This window comes from Scyliorhinus canicula, chromosome 12, assembly GCF_902713615.1.
Source record: "Scyliorhinus canicula chromosome 12, sScyCan1.1, whole genome shotgun sequence".
Classification (NCBI taxonomy): domain Eukaryota; kingdom Metazoa; phylum Chordata; class Chondrichthyes; order Carcharhiniformes; family Scyliorhinidae; genus Scyliorhinus; species Scyliorhinus canicula.
The window spans coordinates 59,015,673-59,034,673 of record NC_052157.1 but is presented as its reverse complement, the minus strand read 5'-3'; the positions used below and the strand labels follow the sequence as shown (position 1 = coordinate 59,034,673).

At 48.9% G+C, this 19,001-nt stretch overlaps 1 protein-coding gene across 1 annotated transcript in view; it reads right to left on the bottom strand.

Annotated features, from left to right (window-relative positions):
• LOC119974261 (sialic acid-binding Ig-like lectin 14) overlaps positions 1 to 17,608 on the bottom strand; it is a 119,588-nt gene extending 101,980 nt beyond the window's left edge. The window contains 1 exon segment of the mRNA XM_038813031.1: positions 17,471 to 17,608. Coding sequence (XP_038668959.1) covers positions 17,471 to 17,608 — 138 coding nt within the window.
• Between the last annotated feature and the right edge of the window lie 1,393 nt (positions 17,609 to 19,001).

Below are 19,001 nucleotides of genomic sequence, written 5' to 3'. Positions count from 1 at the left end.
CCCTCCTAACCTTATTTGGTCACGAAGGGCAATTTATCATGGCCAATCCACGTAACCTGCAAATCTTTGGACTGAGGAAACCAGAGCACCCGGAGGAAACCCACGCAAACCCGTGCAGACTCCACACAGACAGTGACCCAGCGGGGAATCGAACCTGGGACCATGGCACTGTGAAGCCACAGTGCTATCCACTTGTGCTACCATGCTGCACGATATGACGAACTTCTTACAGAAACTCAGCACCCACGGACCACTTGAACCAGGAACATTCCTCATCACAACGGACGTCTCGGCACTCTACACCAGCATCCCCCTTGGCGATGCCCCAAGCCCACGGATAACATCACAACGCTCCACTTCTCCAGCTTCCACCCTATACACATTAAAGAAGCCATCCCCTGTGGACAAGCCCTCCATATACACAGGATCTGCTCAGACGAGGAGGAGCATAACAGACATCTACAGACACTTAAAGTTGCCCTCATACGAATAGGATATGGCGCTCGACTCATCGATCGACAGTTCCAACATGCCACAGCAAAAAACTGCACCAACCTTCTCAGAAGACAAACAAGAGGTACAACCGACAGAGTACCCTTAGTCATCCAGTACTTCCCTGGAGTGGAGAAACTATGACATCTTCTTCGCAGCCTTCAACACGTCACCGTTAAAACGAATATCTTGCCAAGGTCATCCCCACACCCCCACGACTTGCCTTCAACAACTGAGCACCTACCCAGCCTTCAGAACAGCAACCACAACACCACACAACCCTGCCATGGCAATCTCTGTAAGACGTGCCAGATCATTGACATGGGTTCCACCATTACACATGAGAACAACACCCACCAGGTACGCGGTACATACTCGTGCGACTCGGCTAACTTTGTCTACCTCATACGCTGCAGGAAAGGATGTCCCGAAGCGTGGTACATTAGCGAGACCTTGCAGACGCTGCAACAACGGATGAACGGACATCGCGCGACAATCGCCAGGCAGGAATGTTCTCCTCCAGTCAGGGAACACTTCAGCAGCCTCAGGACGCGTGACCAAGCAGTATCACCGAGCAGAAACATATAGCCAAGTTCCGCACACATGAGTACGGCCTCAACCGGGACCTTGGACTCCCCACCATCTGGCCTGGGCTTGCGAAATCCTACCAACTGTCCTGGCTTCAGACAATTCACACCTCTTTAACCTGGGGTTACCCCTATCTCCAGTTGCTCCGTCAGGACCTGTGGACTTAATTACCTGCAAAGACTCGCATTCAAAGTATTGTATTGCATCTTTGACTTTGTCTATATATGTTTCTGGAACCCTCCTCTTCATTCACCTGAGGAAGGAGCAGTGCTCCGAAAGCTAATGATTCAGTCCAAACCTGTTGGACTTTAACCAGCAATTGTAAAACTTCTTACTGTAAAATATACTGTTACAGGGGGCAATCTGGAGATTCACTGCATGTATCCCTGCTGGGCGCCTAACCATACTAAAGATCATGAGATGATATGTGAAAGATTGACAGCTTTGTACAAGGGAAGTGAAACAGGCAGCCAGTCAAAACAGGAGCCCAAAAATCGAGTGGAATATTGTAGGAAGCAAGGACCCCACCAGGTAAGGGTAAGAACCAGCCAAAAACCTACTGCCCCCACTGTGACACCAGCGAGCCCCGGCTTGGATATAACCATAAACCCAAGGACAACTCCTAGACCCTAATGTGATGAGCTTATCACGAGCCACACTATGGGTCACAGGTTAGTCCCGCCACCCAGTGACGAATCAGTGACAGTAGTACCGGGATATGAACTTGTAAAAGTTATGATTAATCTCACCAACCTACACTTACCAGCCTATTGCTATGGTCAGGGTTAATTTGTGACCCTGGAATGGGAAATTCTGGAGTGGAGTGGACTGAAAACAGGTAAGCAACAACAGAGAAGTATAGTGGAATTAACGGTTGGAGGATATGGCAGGAGTTTTAGCAGTTAATGACCTTAACATCGCAGAATGATTTTGGTAATGAAAGGGCAAATGAGAACTGTGGTTAAGGTCATATATCAAGATGCTGGAAAGGCTATAAACCACAACCAGTGGGTCAATCAGCTAGTGTGCAAGGAACTTAAACAGTTGCAGCCATATCAGACAGTTAATCAGTTAACTGATAGTGTGAGATCTCACAGAAAGTGCACAGGGTGCAGGCATGTAATATGTATTCTACACACTTGCTACAAAGCCTCCAGGCCAACCTACTCCAGCTTCATGTATACCAAGTACCCAACTGGGTGAGCAATGATCAATTGAAGGATTGGATAAAAATGGTCCACCAAGCTCCTCAGCGCTTAAGGAAATTGACATTGGTCAGTCACGTTCCGTTTGAGAATGATAACCACACTGCTCACCTCGGTTCGGTCCGGAAGGCAGTGGACTTTCCCGCCATTATCCGCAAGGATGAGACTCAATTGGGTGAGGGGGCAGCGACCCAGCAACATCTCAGCTGGCGCGATGCCCTTGGTGGCATGCGGGATTGTCCGGTAGCAGAATAAGAGTCTTGCTAAATGGGTCTCCCAGGATCCCGATGTTTGCTTTTTCATGCCGAGCTTAAATGTTTACACTGCCCACTCAGCAACCCATTCAAAACTCAGTGGTCTGGGGTGGTCCTCACGTGATGGATCCCATTGCAGACATGAATGCCGCAAATTCTGCACCTGTAAATGCCGTACCATTCCTGATACGAGCACCTCAGATATGCCGTGTGTGGTGAAAATGTGCCGGAGTTTGTCCATGGTGGTCCGTGCTGTCACCGCTTGTATCTTGAGAACCTCTTTCCACTTTGAGTGGACTTCAACATCCACGATGAGGATGAGGGACATCGCCCCTTGAAAGGGATCCGCAAAGTCTATATGGAGGAGAGACCACAGACTACCTGGCCATTCCCACAGATGGAGCGGGGCTGCAGGATGCAACTTCTGCTGTGCCTGACACTGGACGCAGCGCTGGGCCACCTGCTCGATGTCTACGTTGATGCCGGGCACCAAAAGTAGCTTTGAGCTAACATTTTCAGCTTGGACACTCCAGGGCAACCATTGTGGAGGTCTGTCAGGAGCGGGCCGCATCCAGGTTCGGGGACCACCATGTGGGTCCCCCAAAGGAGCATACTGTTCTCGATGCTAAGCTCCTGCATCTTTCTGCCGTAAGCCTTTAGGTCCAGTAGTACAGCCCTATGTTGAGCCCATACTGCACCATGCGATGGACGCGGGATAGCTGAGGGTCAGTCTCGGTCCACCCATGAATGCGGGAAACTGTGATTGGTAGTGAGTCTATAAAATGGAGAGCAGCAATGACCTCGCAGCTGTCACTGGTGTAGGGCCTGGTCAACAGGCTTAGCATGTTGGCGTGGGGAATCTTGGTCCCGGGGCGATAATCCAACACGTGGCCATACACTGCGAACACAATGCCCATCACTGAATGCAGGTTGAAGCAATGGGAGGAGGAAAAAAAAAAATCGCCCGATCCTCCTTGATGAGCCCTAGGAGAGACTTGTGGTGCACGAGAATGGTGAAGCCGATACCCATAGACACATTGATGGAATTTCTTGACCCCGAGTACGACAGCCCTCCATCTCGATCTGGGCAGACTGCTTCTCCGCGTTGGCCAACGTTCTTGAGGCGAAGGCGGTGGGAGGTTCAGATCTGTCGTCCATGGTGTGGGCCAACACAGCCCGATGCTTTATGGAGAAGCGTCGTAGGTCAATAGATCAAAATGTGACACCACTGTTTAAAAAAGGAGGTAGGCAGAAAGCAGGTAATTATAGGCAAGTGAGCTTAACTTTGGTAGTTGGGAAGATGCTGGAATCTATCATCAAGGAAGAAATAGCGAGGCATCTGGATGATTGTCCCATTGGGCAGACGCAGAATGGGTTCATAAAGGGCAGGTCGTGCCTAACTAATTTAGTGGAATTTTTTGAGGACATTACCAATGCGGTAGATAACAGGGAGCCAATGGATGTGGTATATCTGGATTTCCAGAAAGCCTTTGACAAGGTGCCACACAAAAGTTTGCTGCATAAGATAAAGATGCATGGCATTAAGGATAAAGTAGAAGCATGGATAGAGGATTGGTTAATTAATAGAAAGCAAAGAGTGGGGATTAATGGGTGTTTCTCTGGTTGGCAATCAGTAGCTAGTGGTGTCCCTCAGAGATCAATGTTGGGCCCACAATTGTTCACAATTTACATAGATGATTTGGAGTTGGGGACCAAGGGCAATGTGTCCAAGTTTCACTGAGATGAGTGGTAAAGCAAAAAGTGCAGAGGATACCGGAAGTCTGCAGAGGGATTTTGATAGGTTAAGTGAATGGACTAGGGTCTGGCAGATGGAATACAATGTTGACAAATGTGAGGTTATCCATTTTGGTAGGAATAACAGCAAAAGGGATTATTATTTAAATGATAAAATATTAAAACATGCTGCTGTGCAGAGAGACCTGGGTGTGCTAGTGCACGAGTCACAAAAAGTTGGTTTACAGGTGCAACAGGTGATTAAGAAGGCAAATGGAATTTTGTCCTTCATTGCTGGAGGGATGGAGTTTAAGACTAGGGAGGTTCTGCTGCAATTGTATAAGATGTTAGTGAGGCCACACCTGGAGTATTGTGTTCAGTTTTGGTCTCCTTACCCGAGAAAGGACGTACTGGCACTGGAGGGTGTGCAGAGGAGATTCACTAGGTTAATCTCAGAGTTGAGCGGGTTGGATTATGAGGAGAGGTCGAGTAGACCGGGACTGTACACATTGGAATTTGGAAAGATGAGGGGGGATCTTATAGAAACATATAAAATTATGAAGGGAATAGATAGGATAGATGTGGGCAGATTGTTTCCACTGGCGGATGAAAGCAGAACTAGGGGGCATGGCCTCAAAATAAGGGGAAGTAGATTTAGGACTGAGTTTAGGAGGAACCTCTTCACCCAAAAGGTAGTGAATCTATGGAATTCCTTTCCCAGTGAAGCAGTTGAGGCTCCTTCATTAAATGTTTTTAAGATAAAGATAAATAGTTTTTTGAAGAATAAAGGGATTAAGGGTTATGGTGTTCGGGCCGGAAAGTGGAGCTGAGTCCACAAAAGATCAGCCATGATCTCTTTGAATGGAGGAGCAGGCTCAAGGAGCCAAATGGCCTACTCCTGCTCCTAGTTCTTATGTTCTTATGTAATCGGATTGGCCGGGATGGGTTGAAGTGGGTCAGGGGTCTTGGAGAGTTGTTGTTTCACCTCGATGAAAGCCGCTTGCTGATCTCGGCCCCACTCCCAGTGTTGCCACTTCCTCAACAGACGGTGGACGGCTAGGGGCTAGAGCGGTTTGGGAGGAACTTGCCATAGTAGTTTACCATTCACAGGAACCAACGGAGTTCCATCGGGCCACCTGGTACAGGAGCCTGCCGAAATTCTGGAACCTTCTCTTACACCGGGTGCAGCCATGATGGTCTACGTGATGGCCGAGGTACGTTACTGCGGCGACGTTGAACACACATTCCTCCTGCCAGGGGCGGACGCCGGCATCATCAAAATGCCCCAGCATCTCGGCCAGATTTTGTAGGTGCTCCTGATCGGACGAGCCAGTGATCAGAATGTCATTGAGATAGACCACCATGGGGCAGACCTCACAGGATGTTCCCCATTACATGCCAGAATATCATGCATGCGGAGGAAACCCCAAAGGGCAGGCAAATGTATATTGTGCATGTTCACTGTTACAAAGCATGTGGACTCGGGGGCCAGGACCAACTGGAGGCAAGCGTGACTCATGGAGTTTCGTAAACATGCACCCTCTGCGGAGCTTTGCGTAAATGTCCACGATTTGCGGAACCGAGTTACAGTCCAGTCAAGGCACATGATTGACTGTCATTTTAGTCACCACACAAACGGACTGATCCATCTGCTTTCATCTGGCTGACCAGCGCCGCCTAGTGGGAGAACTGTGTCGGGCGGATAATGCCCAAATTCTCTATCCAGACCAACTCAGCATCATTTTGGGTCGTATGGGGTATGGAACAGGTCAGGCGTGGAAGTAGCCCGGTTGAGGGATGTGGTCCACATTTATTCGGGCCATGTCTCCTTTTATGATGCCCAAGCCATCCTGGAATACTGATGGAAACCTCATCAGAACTCCCTCAGGGCCATGTGGGTGCATGCGTCACACCCGTAGCCAATCTAACCATAAGTGGCATAACCAGTCACGCCCCAGCAAGCTTGGACCGCTCCCATGGACCACCAGAGGAAGGTTTGCAGACTGTTAACCATACTCAACTGGAACCGTTGAAGTGCCCACTATTCCCAGCGTGCCAGCGGTTCCCACGTATAGGTGGCCAGCCTTGAGTTGGTGTCCGACAGTGTTAGCGATAGAAGGCCAGACCGAATGCGGTCAAACGTACGGCGACTGACTACCGACACTGCTGCCCGAGTGTCGAGTTCCATACAGATTGGGTGTCCATTAATTTGCAGGGAGGTCTGGATGGGCGCTATTCTTGGTGCAGCCACACAGTGTAACTGTGGTAGGTGCTGTCATCATCTTCCAGGTAGTAAGCCCTGTCATGTTGGGGGGAGGGGACAGGGGGCGTCACGCCTAGCGGGTCAGCAGGCAGGCAGATCGTCGTGGGACCTCCTGTCTCTCTGGTTTCTGCGGCCTGTTGCGGCCTCCGCTGGCTGGTCGTCATATTCCTGTTCCTCCTGGTCGGAGGACAAAGTCCTTGGCCTCTATTGCAGTGGTCCGTGTTCCTCTGGTAGGTGTTCCGCTGTTGGGTGCTAGCCTCCTCGGGTCTAGCTGAGTGTGATGGGTAATAATAATAGGTGCTTGTTGTTGCGCCACAGGCTGAGCACCGTCAGTCCCGGGAATTCCTGGATCCCTTGTTTGCCGCTTTCTCTGGAAATGGTTATCCCCACTGCGTGTTGCAGGTCCAGGTGGGCCTCAGCTAGTAATCTCCATTGCATGGCCGCATCATGGAGTCCACACGCCAAATGGTCCCTGAGTGTCTCATTCAGTGTCACTCCGAATTCGCAAGTCTCAGCCAGTTTTCGGAGGCAGGCCAGGAAGTCACTCACCAGCTCGGCTTGGGTATGAGCAGCCACGTGGAACAGGAAACGGCGCACGATAAGAGGCGGTTTTGAGTCTAAATGCTCCCCCGCCAGGGTCACCAGGGCAGTGAATGACCGGGAATCTGTGGCGTCCGGGTGAGTCAAGCTCTTTATCACACTGTAGGTGAGCCCTCCACATTTCATCAATAATATAACAGTTATAAAACTGGGGCTCTCCTTGTAAAGGGAAAATCCTACCCCTGAAAGGGAAAAGCCTGCCTGCCTTAAAATGGAAGTCATATACTGGGGAGGTCATGGGAAATTGTATAGTCCTGATCCCGGGACCTCCACAGGAGTTATAACAAAATGTTAATTCTATTTCACTCTCTAAAGATGCAGCCAGACCCGATGTGCTTTTCTAGCATTTTCTAGTTTTAGTTCCAGTTTACTCATTGTTACACTTTTCACATTTCTCAATAAACATTTATTTTGTTCAAATTATTCCCTAAAGTCTGGGATATCATCTAGATTTCAAACCTTTCCACACCTTGCACCCAACTGCGAACATAAAGTTGAGGGAAATTGTCTGGGATTTGAACAACTCAGCATTTGCCTCCAGCCTTGTCCTTAACAAAATACTCAGTGATAGGTACGCCAGTGGGTAGATCTCTCATTTCAGAGTCAGAGGTTTCTGTGCTTGAATCACCTCTTTCTAAGGGGGAGTTTGTAAAATTCCTGTAGCGTAGGAATGGACGACTAATTGGATACGGAGCCAAGCACAATGGGCAAAATTCTCCCCCCCCCCACGACGGGTGGGAGAATAGGGGGAGGGCCTTCCCGACTTTTTTGACGCCCTCCCGCTATTCTCCCCCCCCCCCCCGCCGAAATCCCGACAAGAATCGCTGCCGCCGTTTTTTTACGGCCGGCAGCGATTCTCAGCTGTTAGAAGGGCCGAAGTCCCAGCCCTTTACGACCTTTTTACGAACGGCAAACACACCTGGTCCTGCCGTTCGTAAAAACGTTGTGACAAACTCGCAAAAAATAACCATGGCACCGATTGGCACGGCAGTACCACGGTCGTGCCAAGGGTGCAATGGGCCTGCGATCGGTGGGCACCGATCGCGGGCAGCGGGCCCGATGCCCGCGCACTATTTGTCCTTCCGCCGCCCCGCAGTATCAATACGCGGGGCGGCTGAGGGGCAACCCGGCCCGCGCATGCGCGGGTTTCGCGCAAAAACGCGATGACGTCACCCGCGCATGCGCGGGTGGAGTCTTCCCACCTGCGCATGCGCGGCTGACGTCATATGACGCGTCAGCCGGCGCTGACTCCGGCAAGCGGGCTTAACGATTTTCGTTAAGCCCGACTTGTCGGAGCCTCCGACGTCGGGCTGCTAGCCCCGACGGGGGACCAGAATCGGTCCCCCGTCGGGAAGGGGCGCGCTGCCGTAAAACCCGCCCGGGTTTTACGGCAGTTTTACGATTTCTCCCGTTTTGGGAGAATTTCGCCCAATGGGTTAAATGGCTCCTTCTGGGCCCTATCATTCTATGAGTGTCTGAATTTTAACTGCAGAGCAACTGAACTGAGAGACAAACAGCTAAGTCTGTAAATATGACACCTTCATACACTTGCTCGTATATTATCTTTATGATCTTTCAGCTCTTTTGCTTTATTTTGGCTGTGAACACGGTGAGATTTAACAGGAAGTCTGAAGGCTGGACTCGCTGTCTATTCTAAGCATTAGTACATTGTCGCCTTGGTGACTTGGCACTGACTATCACACTGCATCCTGTCCATTCTAAAGATAAAAGAAAATTACTGCAGATGCTGGAACCTGAACCAAAAACAGAAAAGAGTCTTTCAGACTCGAAACGTTAGCTCCCTTCTCTTTCCACATACGCTGTCATACCTGCTGAAATTGCCCAGTATTTTCTGCCCATTCTAAATGTTTGCTTAACTCCAGGGTTTCGGGAGCTAATTGCAGAGCTCAGAGCCCCAGGCAGCTGAAGGAACAACTGAGATTGGTGGAGTGATGAAATCAGGGGTTGCTGCAGAGGCCGGAATTGGAGGAGCGCAAAGATTCTGGTTACACAGATGACCAAGGTTGTCGGAGCTGGAGGAGGTTACAGAGATAGGGAGGGTTGTCGGGGCTGGAGGAGGTTACAGAGATAGGGAGGGTTGTCGGGGCTGGAGGAGGTTACAGAGATAGGGAGGGTTGTCGGGGCTGGAGGAGGTTACAGAGATAGGGAGGGTTGTCGGGGCTGGAGGAGGTTACAGAGATAGGGAGGGTTGTCGGGGCTGGAGGAGGTTACAGAGATAGGGAGGGTTGTCAGGGCTGGAGGAGGTTACAGAGATTGGAAGGTTGTCAGGGTTGGAGGACATTACAGAGATAGGGAGTGGTGCAGGGGCTGAAGGTCTCAGACATAAACTGCGCTATTGTGATTGGGGGAGGTTTTCAGAGACAGTGGAGAGCTTTTAACATGAGGGTCTCAACTTTAACTTTGAGGAGTTCACAGGCAAAGAGTCTGCAGGGCAGCATGGTAGCACAGTGGTTAGCACAATTGCTTCACAGCGCCAGGGTCCCTGGTTCGATTCCCAGCTTGGGTCACTGTCTGTGCGGAGTCTGCATGGATTTCTTCCGGGTGCTCCGGTTTTTTCCCACAAGTCCTGAAAGACGCGCTGTTAGGTAATTTAGACGTTCTGAATTCTCCCGCTGTGTACCCGAACAAGGGATTTTCACAGTAACTTCATTGCAGTATTAATGTAAGCCTACTTGTGACAACAATAAAGATTAAAAGCTATATATCAGTGAGCAGAGGGGTGATGTGAATGGAAGCTATTGTGAGTGTGTCCACTGGTCACTGCTGAATTGGTTCCCAATCAGAGCTCAATAAGAATGATCTGCTACAAAGTCTATTAACCATAAATATGTCCGAACTGACGATGATATTACCTTGGAGAAGTGACAGGAGGAAGTAAGATTTCCCGACCATTGTCCTCTCCCTAATATTTCACCAGCTTCTCACTCTCAGGCTCTGAAAGAGAAAGGAGTTAATGAGACTTCATCTCTTGACCGACAGCTTTCGAGAGATCAGAGCTGCTACTGTATTAAACAATTTCTTCACAGGCTAATTTGATCCTGTGTGGGATGATAGATGCTCTGCAAAGGGTTACAAGTCTTTCAGAAAGAACAACAATGAAGAGCTTGCATTTCTATAGCATCCTTCACCACCTCAGGAAGTCCCAAAGCTGCATATCTCTGTACTTCCCTCGTCCTTTGAGCTAGAAATATGTTCTGTAGAATTGACTTGAGCTTTACACCCTGATCTCAATAATAAATGAAATATTTCAAAGGTATCAATCATTGAAATCTGTATTTATAAATTCACATCATTAACAAAGAACAATGTTGGTCATGGAAATGAATTATAATCATTACGTTACCTACTCAGGATATGCTCGCCTGCTCGCCTCTGTGTATTTAATTTGCAAGGGCGGGTGAGTCACACAATGGGAGGTGCGTGGTGTCAAAAGTGAGAAAACGGAAGATATTTGCTTCGCACTTGAAGCCAAGAGTTAATGTTTTTGATGCCAAAACAATGGCTGAATGTCCTCCCCTTGCTCCTGTGCAATAGGGCCGAATAGCTGAATGGCCTCTTCCTGTTTTTCTTCATTCATGAGATGTGGGCGTTGCTGCCTGGGCCAGCATTTATTGCCCCTCATTGACCGTGAACAGAGTGAGTTCCTAGGCCACATAATAGTCAACATCTTGTGGTGATATGCATGTACACATAAATGTGTGTAGTGGTATATCAATGCACAGGATGTCGATCCGACCTCCGACCAGCAGGTGATGTCAGACATCCATCCTGTGACTGGAGATACCCGCCAGTTGGTAGTAGGATATACAAGCGGATAGTTGTAATTAGAGTCGTTCCAGTAGAAATCATATAGTAGTGCTTGTCTGTACAGTAATCTGATAGTTATCTTTCCACATGTTTAATAAATCACCTTTTAGTTAAGCATCTGAATGTTCTGTGTACCTCACTGCAATGGCCATCTCGCAGAACACAACATGGTACCAGGTGCTCAGAATGTTAAAGATAATGACAGAGAAGTGTTGCTACTTCTATTAACAAACCACAAGCTGCGAGTATGTTTCTTGGATTGACCAAATGACCACACAGCCAGTATGTTAGTTCAAAACACAAGACGTATCTCGATGTTGAAAGATACACGCGGATACGCATTAAACTATACCTATTAACTAAGATGACCTTTACTTAACTTCTGGATGACCGGCTCTGCGCAGGTAGATAAGGCTTTTATCTGAGTTCCCACGTATGTCCGCTGTAAGTCAGGTCCGTCCCGGCTGCGGCTCATCTCTCTCAGGTAGCGATTGCGAGTCTTGAACTTGGCTGGTTGTTATGCTGCAGTTGGTGTGGGCCAGTCCCAAAAGAGACCGAACCCTAGTGGCGCAGTGCGTCTTATCCTTCTCCTTTTCCACGCTCTTTTAGGCGTTCCCAACTCAGGATCCAATTGATCGATAGGGTCTCGATCACCCTAATCAATTCTGGCCAATTAGGGGCAGGTGCCTAAATGGCTGGGTGGCTCCCAGTTACCACTGTCCCAAGTATGTATGTCTTTCCAAATAAGGGGAAGCGGCGCAGGGAGTCTGCAACTGTTGCTATTCCTTAATTTGAGTCTATTGTCCTGGGGAAATCGGTGATTGACCTTTAACAGGTGCAAGTTTAAGTTCGGTCTGGTTTTACTTTGCCCAATACACAGGGGCAATACTGTCTGTGTCCCAACTTGACCACAATTCCCATTATCCTTTGCGGGTGGCCATTTTAGATGTCCACAGAGGACAAAGCAAAAACAGACCGAAGAACAAAAGCAAAGGATTCTTCTGCCAACCTTGTGAACTACGGCTATTTGCATCTCAACGCAACAAATGACAATGAAGGTTTGAAGGCACCCCACCAACTTCAAGTCTCGGGTAATGTAGATGAACATTGGCACGTTTTCAACCAACAATTTAGATTCTCTGTTTCAGCCCTTGACCTGCAGGCACAGCCTGACGAGAGGTGTATTGCGTTGCTGCTTACGGTCCTCAAGCAATAGAAATAGACAATACTGTACCTTTATTTATTTTTAAAATGTTTTTTATTGGGTTTTTGAACAAAGTATATTTACCATTATGTACACAGGATAAGAGACATATATATGTGTATATATATACACATATATAGAAGAGAAGGGCACACCCAAACATACCAAAGAAAAGAAAATAGTAAATAATAAAAAAAATACAATAAAAAATCAAATAGAATAACTGGTAGGGTATTGTGCACCAGCTCAACAGCAGCAACTCTGTATACCTGGCAAAATTATTTATAACACATAAGTGGGCGACTGTTGGTGGGGAGGTAAATATACATTTGGGTGCTGGAGAAACAATTACAGTGGGCAATACTTGAATGGGTTTGGTGTTGTCGCTTGCTTCTCATGGATGGATCTCGCTGCCATTTCGCGCTCACCTCTGCTTCTGCCTTTCCTCCCGTCTTTATTCTCCCAGTTCCCTGTTCCTGGAGATCTGGAGATGCCATGTTCGTTATTGTATCCCGTGCCTTCCTTCCGGCTCTCATTTCCCTGCCTCCCCCCCCACCTCCCTGGTTCTCCTCTCTTGTTCCCTGTCTCTTCCCTCTCCCCCCCCCCCTCCCACTTCCTGTGATTCGCCTTTAGAACATAGAACATAGAACACTACAGCGCAGTACGGGCCCTTCGGCCCTCGATGTTGCGCCGACCTGTGAAACCATCTGAAGCCTATCTGACCTACACTATTCCATTTTCATCCATATGTCTATCCAGTGACCACTTAAATGCCCTTAAAGTTGGTGAGTCTACTACTGTTGCAGGCAGGGCGTTCCACACCCCTACTACTCTCTGAGTAAAGAAACTCCTCTGACATCTGTCCTATATCTATCACCCCTCAATTTAAAGCTATGTCCCCTCGTGTTGGTCATCACCATCCGAGGAAAAAGACTCTCACTGTCCACCCTATCTAACCCTCTGACTATCTTATATGTCTCTATTAAGTCACCTCTCAGCCTTCTCCTCTCTAACGAAAACAACCTCAATTCCCTGAGCCTTTCCTCGTAAGACCTTCCCTCCATACCAGGCAACATCCTAGTAAATCTCCTCTGAACCCTTTCCAAAGCTTCCACATCCTTCCTATAATGTGGTGACCAGAACTGCACGCAGTACTCCAGGTGCGGCCGCACCAGAGTTATAGACATAGACATAGAACAGTACAGCACAGAACAAGCCCTTCGGCCCTCAATGTTGTGCCGAGCCATGATCACCCTACTTAAACCCACGGATCCACCCTATACCCGTAACCCAACAACCCCCCCTTAACCTTACTTTTTTTTAGGACACTACGGGCAATTTAGCATGGCCAATCCACCTAACCCGCACATCTTTGGACTGTGGGAGGAAACCGGAGCACCCGGAGGAAACCCACGCACACAGGGGGAGGACGTGCAGACTCCACACAGACAGTGACCCAGCTGGGAATCGAACCTGGGACCCTGGAGCTGTGAAGCATGTATGCTAACCACCATGCTACCCTGCTGCCTTATGTACAGCTGCAGCATGACCTTGTGGTTCCGAAACTCAATCCCCCTGCTTATAAAGGCTAGCACACCATATGCCTTCTTAACAGCCCTATTAACCTGGGTGGCAACTTTCAGGGATTTATGTACCTGGATGCCGAGATCTCTCTGTTCGTCTACACTACCAAGAATCTTGCCATTAGCCCAGTACTCTGCATTCCTGTTACTCCTTCCAAAGTGAACCACCTCACACTTTTCCGCATTAAACTCCATCTGCCACCTCTCAGCCCAGCTCCGCAGCTTATCTATGTCCCTCTGTATCCTATAACATCCTTCAGCACTATCCACAACTCCACCGACCTTCGTGTCATCTGCAAATTTACTAACCCATCCTTCTACACCCTCTTCCAGGTCATTTATAAAAATGACAAACAGCAGTGGCCCCAAAACAGATCCTTGCGGTACACCACTAGTAACTGAACTCCAGGATGAACATTTGCCATCAACCACCACCCTCTGTCTTCTTTCAGCTAGCCAATTACTGATCCAAACCGCTAAATCACCTTCAATTCCATACTTCCTTATTTTCTGCAATAGCCTACCGTGGGGAACCTTATCAAACGCCTTACTGAAATCCATATACACCACATCAACAGCTTTACCCTGATCCACCTGTTTGGTCACCTTCTCAAAAAACTCAATAAGGTTTGTGAGACATGACCTACCCTTCACAAAACCTGTGTTGAGTATCGCTAATCAACTTGTTCTTTTCAAGATGATTATAAACCCTATCTCTTATAACCTTTTCCAACATTTTACCCACAACCGAAGTAAGGCTCACAGGTCTATAATTACCAGGGTTGTCTCTACTCCCCTTCTTGAACAAGGGGACAACATTTGCTATCCTCCAGTCTTCCGGCACTATTCCTGTCGACAAGACGACATAAAGATCAAGGACAAAGGCTCTGCAATCTCCTCCCTGGCTTCCCAGAGAATCTTAGGATAAATCCCATCTGGCCCAGGGGACTTATCTATTTTGACATTTTCTAAAATTGCTAACACCTCCTCCTTTTGAACCTCAATTCCATCTGGCCTGGTCGACTGAACCTGAGTGTTCTCCTCGACAACATTGTCTTTCTCCAGTGTAAACACTGACGAAATATCCATTTAATGCTTCCCCTATCTCCTCTGATTCCACACACAACTTTCCACTACTATCCTTGATTGGCCCTAATCTTACTCTAGTCATACTTTTGTTCCTGATATACCTCTAGAAAGCCTTAGGGTTTTCCTTGATCCTATCCGCCAATGACTTTTCGTGACCTCTCCTCGCTCTTCTTAACTCTCCCTTTAGATCCTTCCTGGCTAACTTGTAACTCTCAAGTGCCCTAACTGAGCCTTCATGTCTCATCCTAACATAAGCCTTCTTCTTCCTCTTGACAAGTGCTTCAACTTCCTTAGTAAACCACGGTTCCCTTGCTCGACAACTTCCTCCCTGCCTGACAGGTACATACTTATCAAGGACACGCAGTAGCTGTTCCTTGAAAAAGCTCCACATTTCGATTGTACCCATCCCCTGCAGTTTCCTTCCCCATCCTATACATCTTAAATCTTGCCGAATAGCATCATAATTGCCTTTCCCCCAGCTATAATTCTTGCCTTGCGGTATATACCTATCCCTGCCCATTGCTAAAGTAAACATAACCGAGTTGTGATCACTATCACCAAAGTGCTCACCTACATCTAAATCTAACACCTGGCCGGGTTCATTACCCAGTACCAAATCCAATGTGGCCTCGCCCCTTGTTAGCCTGTCTACATACTGTGTCAGAAAACCCTCCTGCACACACTGCACAAAAACTGACCCATCTAAAGTACTTGAACTATAGTATTTCCAGTCAATATTTGGAAAGTTAAAGTCCCCCATAACAACTACCCTGTTACTCTCGCTCCTGTCAAGAATCATCTTTGCAATCCTTTACTCTACATCTCTGGAACTATTCCAGAGGGCAGCAGGGTAGCATGGTGGTTAGCATAAATGCTTCACAGCTCCAGGGTCCCAGTTTCGATTCCCGGCTGGGTCACTGTCTGTGTGGAGTCTGCACGTCCTCCCCCTGTGTGCGTGGGTTTCCTCCGGGTGCTCCGGTTTCCTCCCACAGTCCAAAGATGTGCGGGTTAGGTGGATTGGCCATGCTAAATTGCCCGTAGTGTCCTAATAAAAGTAAGGTTAAGGGGGGGGGGTTGTGGGGTTACGGGTATAGGGTGGATACGTGGGTTTGAGTAGGGTGATCATGGCTCGGCACAACATTGAGGGCCGAAGGGCCTGTTCTGTGCTTACTGTTATCTATGTTCTATTCGGAGGTCTATAGACAACTCCCAACAGGGTGACCTCTCCTCTACTGTTCCTAACCTCGGCCCATACTGCCTCAGTAGACGAGTCCTCAAGCGTCCTTTCTACCGCCGTAATACTTTCCTTGATTAACAATGCCACACTTCCCCCTCTTTACCATCTTCTCTGTTCTTACAGAAACATCTAAATCCTGGAACCTGCAACAACCATTCCTGTCCCTGCTCTACCCATGTCTCCGAAATCGCCACAGCATCGAGATCCCAGGTACCAACCCATGCTGCAAGCTCACCCACCTTATTCCGGATGCTCCTGGCGTTGAAGTAGACACACTTCAAACCAGCGTCCTGCTTGCCGGTGCCCTCTTTCGAACTTTTAACCCTATCCCTGACCTCACTACTCTCAACATCCTGTACACTGGGACTACAATTTAGGTTCCCATCCCCCTGCTGAATTAGTTTAAACCCCCCCGAAGAGCACTAGCAAATCTCCCCCCCAGGATATTGGTACCCCTCTGGTTCAGGTGAAGACCATCCTGTTTGTAGAGGTCCCACCTACCCCAGAATGAGCCCCAATTATCCAGGAAACCAAAACCTCCCTCCTGCACCATCCCTGTAGCCACGTGTTCAACTCTTCTCTCTCCTTATTTCTCACTTCGCTAGCACGTGGCACGGGTAACAACCCAGAGGTAACAACTCTGTTTGTTCTAGCTCTCAGCTTCCACCCTAGCTCCCTGAATTTCTGTCTCAAATCCCCATCTCTCTTCCTACCTATGTCGTTGGTACCTATGTGGACCACGACTTGGGGCTGCTCCCCCTCCCCCTTAAGGATCCCAAAAACACGATCAGAGACATCACGAACCCTGGCACCTGGAGGCAACACACCAACCGTGAGTCTCTTTCGTTCCCACAGAACCTCCTGTCTGTTCCTCTAACTATGGAGTCCCCAATGACAAGTGCTCTGTTCCTCTTCTCCCTTCCCTTCTGAGCAACAGGGACAGACTCTGTGCCAGAGACCTGCGCCCTATTGCTTACCCCTGGTAAGTCGTCCCCCGCAACAGTATCCAAAACGATATACTTGTTATAGAGGGGGACGACCACAGGGGATCCGTGCACTGCCTGCCGGTTCCCTCTCCCTCCCCTGACGGTAACCCATCTACTTTCTTCTTTTACCTGAGGTGTGACTACCTCCCTATAACTCCTCTCAATAACCTCCTCCGCCTCCCGAATGATCCGAAGTTCATCCAGCTCCAGCTCCAGGTCCCTAATGCGGCTCTCGAGGAGCTGGAGTTGGGTGCACTTCCCGCAGATGTAGTCAGAAGGGACACTAGAGGTGACCCTTTCCTCCCACATTCTGCAGGAGGAACATATGTTCCCGCTGTTCCCCCCTTCCTGTCCGTGTTTATCAGTTCCTCTAATAGTGTGTCTCTCGGGGCCCTGGGGTATCATACCGTCTCTTTGCGGATAAAGTGCTTGATTTCGAGGTACCTAAGTTCCTGTCCTGTCGGTATTCCCAGGTCTTCCATCAGTTCGCTCGGTGTCACGAGTCCGTCCCCTATGTAACAATCCCGAACTGTTAGCGTCCCCATCCTGTCTCCATTTTTAAAGGTGGTGTTGAGCATGGCTGGTGGGAATTTGTGATTTCCGCAGATGGGGGCCATCACAGTTAGACCGAAATGTTGCCTCATCTGGTTCCATGTCTAAAGTGTGGCTACTATCACTGGGCAGAATGTATATTTCATCGGGGGGAATTGAGCGCTGCCGTGGCGAGGGCCCGGAAGATCATTCCCTTGCATCCTCACTCATTCCATGGTGGGTTCACGTATCCATCTCCTCACTCTCTCCACCATAGCTGCCCTGTGGTAGTATTGCAGATTTGGCAGTGCCAGGTCGACCATGACTTTCCTCCTTTCCAGTGTTGATTTGGGGATTCTTGGGTTCTTACCCCCTCCCCTCCACCCAACACACAAACGCCATGATCATTTATCTATGTTGTGGAAGAAGGCCTTGGGTATGAAGATCGGTATGGATCTGAACAGGAAGAGGAACCTTGGCAGTACGTTGATTTAGATCGTCTGCACACTTTCCGCCAAGTAGAGCGGGAGTGTATCCCATCTTTGTCGGTCCTTTTTAATTTCCTATGCCAGACTGGTCAGATTCCACTTGTGTATCCATGACCAGTCGTGGGCTATCTGGATGATGCAAGTAGCGGAATTTGTTTTGCGCTAGTTTGAATGGGAGTCCCTCCAGCTCTGCCCCTCAACCATTTGGGTTCACTGGAAGGCAGCACGGTAGCATTGTGGATAGCACAATCGCTTCACAGCTCCAGGGTCCCAGGTTCGATTGCCGGCTTGGGTCACTGTCTGTGCGGAGTCTGCACATCCTCCCTGTGTGTGCGTGGGTTTCCTCCGGGTGCTCCGGTTTCCCTCCCACAGTCCAAAGATGTGCAGGTTAGGTGGATTGGCCGTGATAAATTGCCCTTAGTGTCCAAAAGTGGCCTTAGTGTTGTGTGGGGTTACTGGGTTATGGAGATAGGGTGGAGGTGTTGACCTCGGTTAGGGTGCTCTTTCCAAGAGCCGCTGCAGACTCGATGGGCCGAGTGGCCTCCTTCTGCACTGTAAATTCTATGAAATCTATGAAGGCCTCGCTCTTGCCCAGGTTGGGTTTGCAGCCCGAGAAGGCTCTGAACTCTTTCAAGAGCTGCACGATTGCTCTCAGGCCATTCTGTGGTTCCGAGATGTAGAGGAGCAGGATATCCGCATAGAGTGAGACTCTGTGCTCTCTGATTCCTCTTTGGATAGTCTTCTAGCTTTTTGCATCTTGCAGAGCGATCGCCAGGAGTTAATTGCCAGGGTAACAGGAGTGGGGACAATGGGCATCCCTGCCATGGTGCCTCTGTGCAGCTGGAAGTATTCAGAGCTGGTGGTGTTGGTCTGAATGCTCGATCTTGGGGGGGGGGGGGGGGGGGTTGTACAGGATATT